This window comes from Hyperolius riggenbachi, chromosome 10, assembly GCF_040937935.1.
Source record: "Hyperolius riggenbachi isolate aHypRig1 chromosome 10, aHypRig1.pri, whole genome shotgun sequence".
Taxonomy (NCBI): Eukaryota; Metazoa; Chordata; class Amphibia; order Anura; family Hyperoliidae; genus Hyperolius; species Hyperolius riggenbachi.
This window is the reverse complement of record NC_090655.1, coordinates 213,996,808-214,011,926: the sequence shown is the minus strand read 5'-3', so window position 1 is coordinate 214,011,926 and position 15,119 is coordinate 213,996,808. Positions and strand designations below refer to the sequence as shown.

The 15,119-nt window shown below is 45.9% G+C and overlaps 1 protein-coding gene across 2 annotated transcripts in view; it reads right to left on the bottom strand.

The window, feature by feature from the left end:
• Positions 1 to 349: 349 nt before the first annotated feature.
• The window catches only part of LOC137534391 (zinc finger protein 665-like), a 63,908-nt gene continuing 49,138 nt past the window's right edge, over positions 350 to 15,119 (bottom strand). The window contains exons 2-3 of one of the 2 annotated variants that reach the window (XM_068255880.1): positions 9,951 to 10,317; positions 350 to 1,940 (exon numbers count right to left, since the gene is read on the bottom strand). In XM_068255880.1, the coding sequence (XP_068111981.1) occupies positions 649 to 1,940; positions 9,951 to 10,317 (1,659 nt within the window). In that variant the 3' untranslated portion in view covers positions 350 to 648. The remainder of the gene's footprint in view (positions 1,941 to 9,950; positions 10,318 to 15,119) is intronic. The other variant, XM_068255881.1, reaches the window with a different exon arrangement.

The following is a 15,119-nucleotide window of genomic DNA, read 5'->3' as shown; positions in this document are numbered from 1 at the left end:
TTAAAAAGTTTGTTTATAAACAAACAAAATGGCCACCAAAACAGGAAGTAGGTTGATGTACAGTATGTCCTCACATAGAAAGTACATCCATACACAAGCAGGCTGTATACACCCTTCCTTTTGAATCTCAAGAGATCATTTGTGTGTTTCTTTCCCCCTGCAGCTATCTTCCACTGAAGTGTCAGGCTGTTTCTTCCTGCAGATTGCAGACAGCTCTGCCTGTATAATTCCTCAGTATGTGAAAGCCCAGCCAGCTCAGAGGAGGATTTATCCAGCTTGTAAAAGATAATAGAGCAGAGAGAAGCTGCACTAATCTAAATAACACACAGGCAGTGTGCAGAGAGGGGCCTGGAGGGGGGAGATGCATCACAGAACCACAACACTGAAGAACTTGGCAGCCTTCCAGACACAGGCTGACAAGTCTGACAAGAGAGAGATAAGTTGATTTATTACAGAGATGGTGATAGTAGAACGTGCTGCAGTAAGCCAGAACACATTAGAATAGCTTTTGGAACTTGTAGGATGATAAAAAACAGGATGCAATTTTTGTTACAGAGTCTCTTTAAAGGATAATAAATATTCATCACCTCAAACATTTCTCATAAGCAGTGGTTCATGCCCAAACCATTTCTCACAGTCTGCACATGATTAGGGCTTCTCACCAGTGTGAGATCTCTTGTGTCTGACAAGGTTCGATTTTCGCCCAAAACATTTCCCACACTCAGCACATGAATAGGGCTGCTCACCAGTGTGTGATCTCCCATGTTTGACGAGGTCTGAATTTTGTACAAAACTTTTTCCACACTCAGCACATGAATAGGGCTTCTCATCCATGTGAGATCTCTCATGTCTGACAAGGTGTGATTTACGCCCAAAACATTTCCCACACTCAGCACATGAAAAGGGCTTCTCTCCAGTGTGAGATCTCTCATGTCTGACAAGGTGTGATTTATGCTCAAAACATTTCCCACACTCAGTACATGAATAAGACTTTTCACCAGTATGATATCTCTCATGTGTGACTAAATTTGATTTCCCAATAAAACATTTCCCACACTCGGCACATGAATAAGGCTTCTCACCTGTGTGAGATCTCTTGTGCCTGACAAGGTGTGAGTTACACCCAAAAGATTTCCCACACTCAGCACATGAATAGGGCTTTTCACCTGTGTGAGATCTCTTGTGTGTGACAAGGTCTGCTTCACACCGAAAAGATTTCCCACACTCAGAACATGCATAAGGCTTCTCACCAGTATGACATCTCTCATGTGTGACAAAACTTGATTTCCAACTAAAACATTTCCCACACTCAGCACATGAATAGGGCTTCTCACCAGTGTGAGATCTCCTGTGGTTGACTAGTTCTGATTGTTGTGCAAAACATTTCCCACACTCAGTACATGAATAGGGCTTCTCACCAGTGTGAGTTCTTTCGTGCATGGCAAGGTTTGATTTCTGAACAAAACATTTCCCACACTCAGCACACGAATAGGGCTTCTCTCCAGTGTGAGATTTCTCATGTCTGACAAGATGTGATTTAAGTGCAAAACATTTCCCACACTCGGCACATGAATAGGGCTTCTCTCCAGTGTGAGTTCTCCCATGGTTGACTAGTTCTGATTTTTGTATAAAACATTTCCCACACACAGTACATCCATAGGGCTTCTCTCCAGTGTGAGTTCTCTCATGTCTGATAAATGCTGATTTCCACACAAAACATTTCCCACATGTGGGACAGGAATAAGACCCACCAGCAGGGGAAAAGCTCTGCTGGTTATGAGGCCCCTCTGGGTTATACAGGTGAGGGGAGTCTGGGGGAATATTTTGTACAACCAGGATATCTGCAGGAGACTCTTGTCCAGTGACATCATCATCCGTTGTACAGTTTGTGGATCCAGAGAGATGAGTCTCTGAGAGGTACCTGATGCCGGGACTCCGTGCTGCAAATAGAGAAACATCATGACTTTCTGTTAGAGAGTTCTGAGGGTAGGAACAAGTATTAACCCCCTTGGCGGTATGATTATTTCCGGATTTTAGAGTCGAAAAGCGGTGCAATTTTTTTGAACTCTTTCAGACCCTAAAACCTGGAAAAAATCATGCTGCCAGGGAGATCTGCAGCAGTTTAACAATCGCTCACTTCTCTGGCTCCAGCGCTGCAGTTATGCCTCCATCCTCCGGGTGGCACTGCAACTCTAAAATGAAACTGTCATCAGGAGGAAGCAGAGCCCTGGAGGAGAGGAAGAAGAATGGCGGCCGATGTCGGGATCCCCTGGAAGGTATGCAAAGCTGCCCGATGCGCACTATACTCTGCACACAGCCTCCGGCGGTTACCCCGAGCAGAGGTTGGGATTACCGCTCTTAGCTGCGGTTTTCCACCCCAAACCTAGCTCGGGATTACCGCCCAAGGAGGTTAATAAAGATAGTTAGTGAGCTGCTCATTATTACAAATTGATGCAAAGTTTGAGACTTGGAAATAGACCAAATGCAGCAGATGCATAACTTTGCATTTAATTACTTTATCATGTGTACCATCTCAGAGTTATTGGCATTTCACTGACCATCACTAGTTACAAGCCTGACAAAGAAATGCAGAAGTTTGTGCACATGATAGGCGGTCAATCACATGACAAGATCTTTGCCTTGCATGCAAATGTTATGTAACTTGGAATTCAGCCAATTCTAATGCATTTCCTGACAAATGTGATTAGCTGAATACTATTTGAATTACGTAAAAGAAAGGAAAAACACAATCGAGAGCCCCCAATAGTGTATTATTGATGATAAAAGGAATGCCAAGGTAGCAGCAAATGGAAATATACTCACAGGTATAGGTTGCTGGGTTCAGGAAACCACTTAAAGCACTTATAGGGATATTAGGCCTGTCCCCACTCAGGCTAAAAAGTTGCTCTCTGTAGAAGGAAAGAAGGGGTGTTCACCCATCCACCAGGTGGATAACAATAATTGCAATGGAAACAGAGGCACCAGCAGAGTAAAAATTAAACATAGGTAAAAACAGATAAAAGTTGGGGGGCAAGGGTGGACTTACCTCCCCAAAACCAAACACAACCACTATGTATGGTTTACAAGATTTCATTGTACTCCAGAACAAATGCAACGCATTTTGCGGGTCTCTAGCCTGCTTCCTCAGGCAATAATATAGGTAGGAGTAACTCAGAAGTTGTGTAGCTAAGAGGCGCTGTACTTGGCTACACAACTTCCGAGTTACTCCTACCTATATTATTGCCTGAGGAAACAGGCTAGAGACCTGCAAAATGCATTGCATTTGTTCTGGAGTACAATGAAATCTTGTAAACCATACATAGTGGCTGTTAAGGAAAGGTGGTGGGAAAGGCTGCGCATCCCTAAACACATGCTGCAATTGAATGGTTAATCGCATAGGCATACACCGCCTCTGCCAGACTGAAAAATGCATGCCCTGCATCCAAGACAAGTGCTAACATTTATTAAACTAGGAGGTACTTTAGCTTCCAATATGGTTTGCATACAAAGTATATTATACCATTCAATTGCAGCATGTGTTTAGGGATGCGCAGCCTTTCCCACCACCTTTCCTTAACTTTGTAACTATGTAACTGTCAGGTTAGCTGCTCCCAGCCCCTCCTCCTGAGTTTCCTGTTTGCATGATAAGTAGTAGCAGATTTGCATATGATTTGCATCTGAATTGAATGCGAAGTGTGTGGAGAGTCTATATAGGTGCTACACACTGAGCTGGTGGTCATTTCAGATGCAGCCTTAGTGGTATGCGCTGGCGTTCCCCTCGCTGTTCTACCAAATGTAAGTTACACATTTTTTTCTGCTTTGCTGTTCCTGAGGTTTTAAATTTAGGTTAGGTCACTTGCCCGGAGGTCTGCCTCACCGTGGCGCAAGTGTCTAGTATAATATACTTTGCATGCAAACCATATTGGAAGCTAAAGTACCTCCTAGTTTAATAAATGTTAGCACTTGTCTTGGATGCAGGGCATGCATTTTTCAGTCTGGCAGAGGCGGTGTATGCCTATGCGATTAACCATTCAATTGCAGCATGTGTTTAGGGATGCGCAGTCTTTCCCACCACCTTTCCTTAACTTTGTAACTATGTAACTGTCAGGTTAGCTGCTCCCAGCCCCTCCTCCTGAGTTTCCTGTTTGCATGATAAGTAGTAGCAAATTTGCATATGATTTGCATCTGAATTGAATGCGAAGTGTGGAGAGTCTATATAGGTGCTACACACTGAGCTGGTGGTCATTTCAGATGCAGCCTTAGTGGTATGCGCTGGCGTTCCCCTCGCCATACATAGTGGCTGTGTTTGGTTTTGGGGAGGCAAGTCCACCCTTGCCCCCCAACTTTTATCTGTTTTTACCTATGATCAATTTTTACTCTGCTGGTGCCTCGGTTTTCATTGCAATTATTTGAATTACATACATTGCATTCAAGTCAGAGCTATTGGCATCTCATTGATCGTCCCTACACCTAACGCATTGGGCATACATTAAAAAAATCAATTGTACAGTTTGATGAGACAATGGAAGCAATGTTTCAGTCTTGTGACAATTGCCCAGCAAGCTCATGGTGAACCAGAAATCCTAGGAGTGTGTAAAGTGTGTGGCGGACTGATAAGGCTGTCTTTGAACGCTCCGCTCAGTGGATCGTTCAGAAACAGCCTTATCAGTCTGCCGACAGCACGTACACACGCGCTCCTGACGGCTAAAAGACCGCCCAGCGGGGAGGGTCCGGCGGACCCATCGTTGCCTTTTGTAGTGCGTGTGTACGCACCTTAACCACCTGAGCGGTCTGGACGAGCTGAGCTCGTCCAACACCGCCGGAGGTCGCCGCTCAGGCCCTGCTGGGCCGATTTTAATCAAATAAAAAGCAGCACACGCAGCCGGCACTTTGCCAGCCGCGTGTGCTGCCTGATCGCCGCCGCTCTGCGGCGATTCGCCGCGAGCAGCGGCGAAAGAGGGTCCCCCCAGCCGCCTGAGCCCAGCGTAGCCGGAACAAAAAGTTCCGGCCAGCGCTAAGGGCTGGATCGGAGGCGGCTGACGTCAGGACGTCGGCTGACGTCGATGACGTCACTCCGCTCGTCGCTATGGCGACGATATAAGCAAAACAAGGAAGGCCGCTTATTGCGGCCTTCCTTGTTTATTCTGGGCGCCGGAGGCGATCGGAAGATCGCCTCCGGAGCGCCCTCTAGTGGGCTTTCATGCAGCCAACTTTCAGTTGGCTGCATGAAATAGTTTTTTTTTTATTCAAAAAAAACCCTCCCGCAGCCACCCTGGCGATGTAATCAGAACGCCAGGGTGGTTAAGGGTCTAAAAAGGACCAAAAAGCCCTCTCACTAAAATTTGTTTTAGTAGCCTGTTATAAGCTGATAATGGTCACTGTATATTACTGTATAAAGATTGGTTACAGTAGGGGGGAATTAAGTGTTACCGGCCTGTAATAAGCAGATGATCACTGTATACAGGTCCTTCTAAAAAAATAGCATATTGTGATAAAGTTCATTATTTTCTGTAATGTACTGATAAACATTAGACTTTCATATATTTTAGATTCATTACACACAACTGAAGTAGTTCAAGCCTTTTATTGTTTTAATATTGATGATTTTGGCATACAGAGCATGAAAGCCCAAAATTCCTATCTTAAAAAATTAGCATATCATGAAAAGGTTCTCTAAACGAGCTATTAACCTAATCATCTGAATCAACTAATGAACTCTAAACACCTGCAAAAGATTCCTAGGCTTTTAAAAACTCCCAGCCTGGTTCATTATTCAAAACTGCAATCATGGGTAAGACTGCCGACCTGACTGATGTCCAGAAGGCCATCATTGATACCCTCAAGCAAGAGGGTAAGACACAGAAAGAAATTTCTGAATGAATAGGCTGTTCCCAGAGTGCTGTATCAAGGCACCTCAGTGCAAGATTGTGGAGAAGGACCGATTCCAGACTTTGGGGGACCTGCGGAAGCAGTGGACTGAGTCTGGAGTAGAAACATCCAGAGCCACCGTGTACAGGCATGTGCAGGAAATGGGCTACAGGTGCCGCATTCCCCAGGTCAAGCCACTTTTGAACCAGAAACAGCGGCAGAAGCGCCTGACCTGGGCTACAGAGAAGCAGCACTGGACTGTTGCTCAGTGGTCCAAAGTACTTTTTTTTCGGATGAAAGCAACTTTTGCATGTCATTCTGAAATCAAGGTGCCAGAGTCTGGAGGAAGACTGGGGAGAGGGAAATGCCAAAATGCCTGAAGTCCAGTGTCAAGTACCCACAGTCAGTGATGGTCTGGGGTGCTAGGTCAGCTGCTGGTGTTGGTCCACTGTGTTTTATCAAGGGCAGGGTCAATGCAGCTAGCTATCAGGAGATTTTGGAGCACTTCATGCTTCCATCTGCTGAAAAGCTTTATGGAGATGAAGATTTCATTTTTCAGCACGACCTGGCACCTTCTCACAGTGCCTAAACCACTGGTAAATGGTTTACTGACCATGGTATTACTGTGCTCAATTGGCCTGCCAACTCTCCTGACCTGAACCCCATAGAGAATCTGTGGGATATTGTGAAGAGAAAGTTGAGAGACGCAAGACCCAACACTCTGGATGAGCTTAAGGCCGCCATCAAAGCATCCTGGGCCTCCATAACACCTGAGCAGTGCCACAGGCTGATTGCCTCCATGCCACGCCGCATTGAAGCAGTCATTTCTGCAAAAGGATTCCCGACCAAGTATTGAGTGCATAACTGAACATAATTATTTGAAGGTTTACTTTTTTGTTTTAAAAACACTTTTCTTTTATTGGTCGGATGAAATATGCGAATTTTTTTTAGGTAGGAATTTGGGGTTTTCACAAGCTGTATGCCAAAATCATCAATATTCAAACAATAAAAGGCTTGAACTACTTCAGTTGTGTGTAATGAATCTAAAATACCATACAGTATATACTCGCAAGCAAGCCAAATTTTTGACCCCCAAAAAGTGGGCCAAAAGTTGGGGGGGGGGGTCGGCTTGCTTGCGAGTCATGCTGGTCCGCGATAGCAGCCCCCCTCCCACCCCCACGGCTGCCGCTGCTATTAGCTTACACGGCGGCTTCCTCTATTCCCCTTCTCCGTCTCCTGCTCGCCCCGTGTAAATAATTCACATCAGCTCGCCCCATGGTGGCTGCTGTGTGATGAGGGAGGAAGCCGTAGAGAGCGGTTCCCATAGTAAAGGTGATACACATCGCCGCTACAGGAAGTCGCTCTCTCTACGGCTTCCTTCCTCATCACACAGCAGCCGCCGTGGGGCGAGCTGCTGTGAATTATTTACACGGGGCGAGCAGGAGACGGAGAGGGGAATAGAGGAAGCCGCCGGGTAAGGTAATAGCAGCGGCGGCCGTGGGGGTGGGGGGCACTACCTACCCATACTGGGGCGCTATACTGAGCACTATACTAGCTATACTGGGGCACTTTACTAGCTATACTGGGGCACTTTACTAGCTATACTGGGGCACTTTACTAGCTATACTGGGGCACTATACTAGCTGTACTGGGCACTATACTAGCTATACTGGGGCACTCACTATACTAGCTATACTGGGGCACTATACTAGCTATACTGGGCATTTTACTAGCTATACTGGGCATTTTACTAGCTATACTGGGCACTTTACTAGCTATACTGGGCTACTCGGCAATATACTAGCTATACTGGGCACTATACTAGGTATACTGAGCACTATACTGGGCACTATACTAGCTATACTGAGCACTATACTGGGCACTATACTAGCTATACTGGGCACTATACTAGCTATACTGGGCACGATACTAGCTATACTGGGCAGTTTACTAGCTATAGTGAGGCACTACCTACCCATACTGGGCACTATACTAGCTATAGTGAGGCACTACCTACCCATAGTGGGCACTATACTAGCTATACTGGGACACACTGGGGAGATTACGTGGCCAGCATTTCCTACCCACGGCTTATGAGGGTCAATCATTTTTTCCTGGTTTTTCAGGTAAAAGTTGGGGGGTCGTCTCATATGCGGGTCGGCTTGCTTGCGAGTATATACGGGTATATGAAAGTCTAATGTTTATCAGTACATTACAGAAAATAATGAACTTTATCAAAAATATGCTCATTTTTTGAGAAGGACCTGTATTACGGTACACAGATTGTCACAGTAAGGGTGACTTAGTGTTACTGGCCTGTAATATGCAGGTAATAGACACTATAGATTACTTTACACAGATTGGCCACAGTAGGGGTGACTTCGTGTTACCAGCCTGTAATGAGCTGATAATGGTCACTGTACATAACTGTACACAGACTGGTCATATAGTAGGGGTTTGCTAGGCATACACACTTTATTTCTATTGTATTTAGGCCTCGGGACTCAATACCTCAAGTGAGCTCATTACAGGCCAGTAACACTAACTCACCCCTACTGTGACTAACCTGTGTACAGTAATGTACAGTGACAATTATCAGATTATTATAGGCTGGCTAAGCTCATGCAAACCACACACACAGCAGGGTTCTATTGTTTGAAATAACCACATTATATTTAAAGCGGACCCAAACCAAACATTTTTCTAATTAAAAATACTTAGTTGCACCACTCTGGCACATACAAGGATAAATAAACACTTCTTCAAACCTATGAGCATTTCAGTGCTTTTCACCCTTCTCTTTTCATAACTAGGACTATACTGGGGGCAGCCATTAGCAATTCCTCCATTGCCGGACACCACCCACTCCACCAGTTTGCCAGATTTTGTCCCGGCAATTTGAAAGGAAGGGAGGGGTTCCTCCAATAAATGTAAAATATTTTATATTTGTCATCATGCAGCTGAAAAAAGGCTGCTATTTATTATTATAATTTAGAAAATAGATCTTATTTCTGAAATCTTGTATTTTTACATTGGGTCCACTTTAAGTTAACCACAGCTACATGTGAAAATTTAGTGACTCTCTCAGTTGGAAAGTTCTCGCCTGATCAGCACTGTATTTCTTAACCACTTCAGTACCAGTGGACTCTGGCCCCCTAAAGAGAACCCAAGGTGGATCTTCGGAGGGCAGATGGGACACAGAGCCATGTTCTCTGCCTAATGACATGCCTGTGTCCCCCAACCGCCGCTCTCTGCCCCCCCCCCCACCGCTGCGCTTTAGTCCCTCGAGCTTAGTGACAAGATTTGTTGCTAACTCTGCGGTAAACACAGGGGAGAGGAATTCCCTGTTCACGAAAATAAAAGTGGGCCATTGCAGCCCACAGGATCGGCAGTTTTTGCAGCTACCTGATCTGCTCAGCCCCGCAGATCAGGTAGCCTACTTTTTTTCAGTTTTTTGAGCCCACCTCAGGCTCTCCTTAAAGACCAGACCGCTGGTACCAAAAACCAGGGCTCACGGATTCACGCCACACAGATTCGCCGTTACCACCGATCACCGGTCGCCTCCGCCCACCCACTTTGCCATCTCTATGACGGAAGAGCTCTGTGAGCCGGTCAGAAACCAGTTTCATATGCTCCTGACCAGTGATCAATGTGAGTCAATAAGATCAGTTCACAGTGATGATGAGGTCAGGAGCCAATGAAAATCAGCTCCTAACTGGCTCACAGAGCTCTGCCATCATAGAGACGGCAGGGGGAGTGAGCTGCAGCAGGTGCAGAGCAGCGCAATCGGCGGTAGCGATGCTGAAATCGACACCCTGTCAGAAATAAGCGCCCACAAACTGGACGTAGATTTCAACTAGTGTGGTCCGGAAATGGTTAAGATGTAGCCAGAAGCTTCTCACTCATCCACCAGCTCCCCTCTCCCAAGAACAAAACATTCTCCAAACATTCTCCAGGCATATGTACGGTTATTGTATTTATCATGATTAAATACCATAACCCTAATATGGCCAGTCTGGGAGCAGTGGCAGTCTTAACAATAAACATACACATTTATTCTATATTTAATGCTGCTTACTCACCAATTCTACCCTCTGTAACAATGACCTCCACTTTAATTATCCTCAACATGTCCCCCTCCTCCATTGACTGCCTATCACTCCTCACATACGTCTCTTCTTCTTCCTCTTTATATGTCCTCATCAGGTCATTCTCCTCCATAGACTGCTGATCAATGCTCACATACGTCTCTTCTTCTTCCTCTTTAATTGTCCTCATCATGATACCCTCCTCCATAGACTGCTGATCACTCCTCACATAGATCTCCTCTTCTTCCTCCTTAATTGTCCTCTTTAGGTCATCGTCCTCCACAGACTGCTGATCACTCCTCAGATCTGTCTCCTCTTCTTCCACTTTAACCACAGCATTTACATGCATCAGTTCTCCACCCTAAGTGCAAAAAACAAGAGAGATATTTTTTTCCCCATTTTTAAGTTTTATTGAAGAAAAAAAAATAAAGCATAGCATTAAAGCGTCAGTATAACATTTTCTTAAAAATACAAGTCAAATAAAATATACATACCTGTAGCAATACACCAGTCTCTATATAAGTGAACCTTATGATACTCATTTCTGATCTGTGACCTTTTATCTGGGCCAACAGTTAGCTCCGTATAGCAGCATAAGAATTACAAGAAATACTACTAGTACAGAGGTTATACAAAAAAAAAAAAAAAAAAATCTACCAACAAAATATACACTTACACTACGAATAATGGTAAACAGAATGCATCTGTAAATTTTGGTAGTAACAGGATCACCTCATTTCACCTAAAGTCCCATTCACACTACAAAGCAGCAAACCGGTAGCGCTTCGTGGTACCGTTTTGCGGGGTGATTTTACCACGATTAGCGTGGTAAAAATCACTGGACACCCTCGCAATTCCCGACGATCACAATCAGTTAACCTCCTTGGCGGTATGAAAAATACCGCCAGGAGGGAGCGCAGCAGTTTTTTTAAAAATTTTTTTTTTTTAATCATGTAGCGAGCCGAGGGCTCGCTACATGATAGCCGCTGCTGAGCGGCATCCCCCCGCCCGCTTCGATCGCCTTCGGCGATCTCCGATCAGGAAATCCCGTTCATAGAACGGGATTTCCTGGAGGGCTTCCCCCGTCGCCATGGCGACGGGGCGGGATGACGTCACCGACGTCACTGACGTCGGGACGTCATTGGGAGTCCCGGGCCACCCCTCGGCGCTGCCTGGCACTGATTGGCCAGGCAGCGCTGGGGTCTGGAGGGGGGGGGGCCCGCGCCGCAGCAGATAGCGGCGATCGGGCAGGGGCCGGCGGCGATCAGAGTGCTGGCGCAGCTAGCAAAGTGCTAGCTGCGTCCAGCAAAACAAAAATTATGAAAATCGGCCCAGCAGGGCCTGAGCGGCACCCTCCGGCGGCTTACCCCGTGTCACACACGGGGTTACCGCCAAGGAGGTTAAGCACTGTACTGCGATCGCTCGAGAATCGCGTTTGCGATTGCCGCTAATCTCGGAAACGCCTGCAATGGTGGCAATAAGATCACTGCCACATAGTTACCATTGCTAGCGCTTTTGGCAATTAGCAGGAATCTAATCTCTTTAGACTAGAAAAGGGATTAACCTCCTTGCCGGTTATCCCGAGCTCAGCTCGGGGTAACCTGCGTAGGAGGATTTCTCAGGCCGCGCTGGGCCGATTTTTCACAATTTTTTTTTCTCCTGCACGCAGCTAGCACTTTGCTAGCTACGTGCAGTTTCCGATCGCCGCGGATTCGCCGCTGCCCGCCGCGTCGCGCCTCCTTACTCTGATCGCCGAAGGCGATCAGAGTGGATAGGGAGATGCCGCTTGTCAGCGGCTATCATGTAGCGAGCCCTCGGCTCGCTACATGATTTTTAAAAAAAAAAAAAATTTTTAAAAAGTGCTGCGCTGCCCCCTTGCCGCCAGAATTGTAACGGCAAGGGGGTTGCCCAATAAGCATCAGCCAAAGGTCTAAGAGGAATCTATGATCATTTGGTCTGCTCTTTTCCCTAAGAATATGTTCTAGTTTTAGATTAAGTCTAAGAATATGAACAACCTGAGTGAATAAACCTCAATAAAAACAGGCCTCTCATAGCGTAAAAACATACGATATTTATTCACATATAAAATGCTATTACACTCACGATTTCCAATGATAAAAGTCAGCTCAGGGTATCTTCTTGTGACGGGCTCTCCCCCGTAATGTTAGCCGCAGGCAGGCTTGTTCCTGTAGTCCCTCCATGCGTATCGCCGTTAGTGCGCGCTTCTACCAGGCTCACTCCACGTGGGACGCCCACCGCTCCGTATGCACTTCCTGCTCGCGTGGTTAGGAACAAGCCTGCCTGCGGCCAACATTACGGGGGAGAGCCCGTCACAAGAAAATACCCTAATCTGACTTTTATCATTGGAAAACGTGAGTGTAATAGGATTTTATATGTGAATAAATATCGTATGTTTTTACGCAATGATGGTGAATGATCCAGGCATGATCCAGGAGTTGCCAGAGAGGTGGGGGAGGACCAGGTAACGGTCCCAAAGCTACATCTGGCCCACCAGAGGGTCTTAGCAGACGGTGAGTCTGGCACAAAGGTAAGGTGGAGACTGATGTGGACTGTTATATCTTGAGTGGCGCTACCTCTTATTTGTTAAAATCACAACATAAGACGCCCTGCGCCCCGGTCTAGCTGCCGATTCCGGGGGGGGGGGGGGGGGGATGCTTTACCTATATGGCTTCAGTAAGTTGCCACACAAAATCATGGTGCAGTACAGGCCTGTAACGGTTTTGTTTGTAGAGCACATAAGCGTTCCACAGGCATTGTTCCAGTAGGGGGTGGAATTTTTTTTTATAATATTTCTGCTGCTGTTTGCAGGCAGCTGGGTAAAAGGTCATGGCTCCATCAGCCCTGCCCACACCTCCCATCGTGTGGTTGTAGTCTATGACTGCTTGGAGCTTGTCCACCTCCTGTCTACCTCTGGTAGTGGTGCGCACAGTTTCAGCATTGTGCACCGTGCTGAGGATGCACACGTCCCGCTTGTCCCTCCACCGCAGAGCCATGATTTTCCCCTTCTGCCAGGCAACCTCCTCTCCTTTCTTCAGCTTCCTGGCAGAAAAGGCAGGTCGCATATGGCGTCGTTTAGGCCTCACCGTACCATATGCGTCAGTCTTGTGCTGGATCAGGTGGTCGTACAGTTCTGGGGAGGTATAAAAATTGTCTGTAGTAAGACAGTACCCCTGATCCAGCAATGGCTCGATAAGCGTAAGCACAGAGGAGGTAGCACACCCAAACTCACTATAGTGCGGTGCAAATTTGGTGCCTATGCCTGTGTAGATAACAAGAGTTCCAGATGCATCCTATACCTAACTATACTATTTCTTGCGACCTTTACTAAAGGAAGGCCCCTATACCTAGCTATCTATAGTTCAGTCACCTATACCTATCTACCTATACTGAAGGTACCTATACCTAGCTACCTAAATGTTGGTAGATCTCCTGGACTCTGCAAATTTTAAAGTAGCTCGTGAGCCAAAAAAGTGTGGGCACCCCTGCTATAAACCATAAGCCATCAGGAGAGGATAACACTTTTTGCCCTCCACTGATGGTAACCTGGCTTGTTTAGCTAGATTTGGTGGAGGTTCGCATCCACCAAGCCCCTAGACTTTCTCCTGACCCTAGACAGCTGCCTAGGTTTGCCTTGTGGATGATCCAGCTCTGTATGCCATACAGCACATGCTGCCCCTAGGCACCCCAAAACAGCACCTGCACTACAAGTCCCGACATCATGTCCCCACAGAACAATTTAAGGTATCATGTCCATCGCAGGATCAGATTATCAAGCAAGACAGTTTTCATTTCAGAATACTTTTTCACAAACATTATAGGGTATGCAAATGTGTTACCAGCTGTTAGGATAGGACAGGAGTGGGTCTATCATGACATTGAAGGGCTAACATAGTGAGATGGTACTATAGTTTAGCGATTCATAACCCATTCTGGAGATAAGCACAGTGTGTTGGTGGTGTAGGTGAGACAAGAGAAGTAGAATGGAGGGAAGAAGTAGTAGAGGGTCAGAATTGATGACATGGATGAGCAGAGAGATATGAGTGGAATAGAGGCATAGTGGATAGCACTATTGTATTATAGTGCTGAGTCCAAGGTTTGAACATTGGCCAGGGCAAAATCTGCATGGAGTTTCTATCTTCCCTCGGATTTCATCCAGATACTTCATATTTTCCTACATCCCAAAAGCATACTAATAAGTCAACTGGTTTACCCCCAAATAATCCTATAGTGAAAATATTAGACTATAACTATGGTACGGATTTGATTGTGAGCTCCTCTGAGGACAGTCAGTGCCATAACTATGTGACCTGTAAAATGCTGCAGAAGAGGTCAGTACTATATAAATAGAAAAAAATAATAATATAATAGGACATTCGATTATGAGGATTATACTGCAAGCTACTCTGCGGACAGTCAGTGACATGACTATGCACTCTGTAAAGTGCTGCAGAAGATATTAGTGCTATATAACTACATAATAATAGTTTGGTAGGACATTAGACTATGACAGCCCACATAGTGTGGTAAGTCCTTATGTAAACTGCTGGGAGTACAATTATCTAATTTTAAAGTACATTTTTTTAGTTCATGTCTTTCATAAGATTACATGCAAGTAAGGAAGGGATTGAGGTTAAGCCCTAGACAAAGGTGATTAAAGTTTGGCTTCAGTAATAAATGTAGCCATTAGGAATGATACAAGACTCTGTTCTTGGTTGCAGCTGACAAACACATCTGTAAGAGCTAATTCATGAAACTATTACCCAGGGGTTACCATATCTACAGGAGTCAGTTGTTTGAAGTGTGTAACAAAAGAAAAATCCCTGCGCTGCCTTTGTTGGATGGTGGAAGAGTGTGGATGGATGCTGCTCCGTAAACTGGATGGTGCCAGCAATTCTAGCAAGAGACAAAAAGAAGAAACAGTTGAAGGCGTGGTCTACGCCGAAACGTTGTGACGTCAGACGGCATCCCCGCGTCCTGGCTCCGCCCACCGCTTCCGACTCCCACGGCAGTTCCATCGCATCCCGCCGCTCTGACCAAGCGCGGGTTATAGGAGAGGATAGACGGCAGGCCTGACAGGCGCATACACCATTGATACACTGTAAGTGTACTTTTAACAGCGTGTCTAATTGAAGTAAAAAAGTT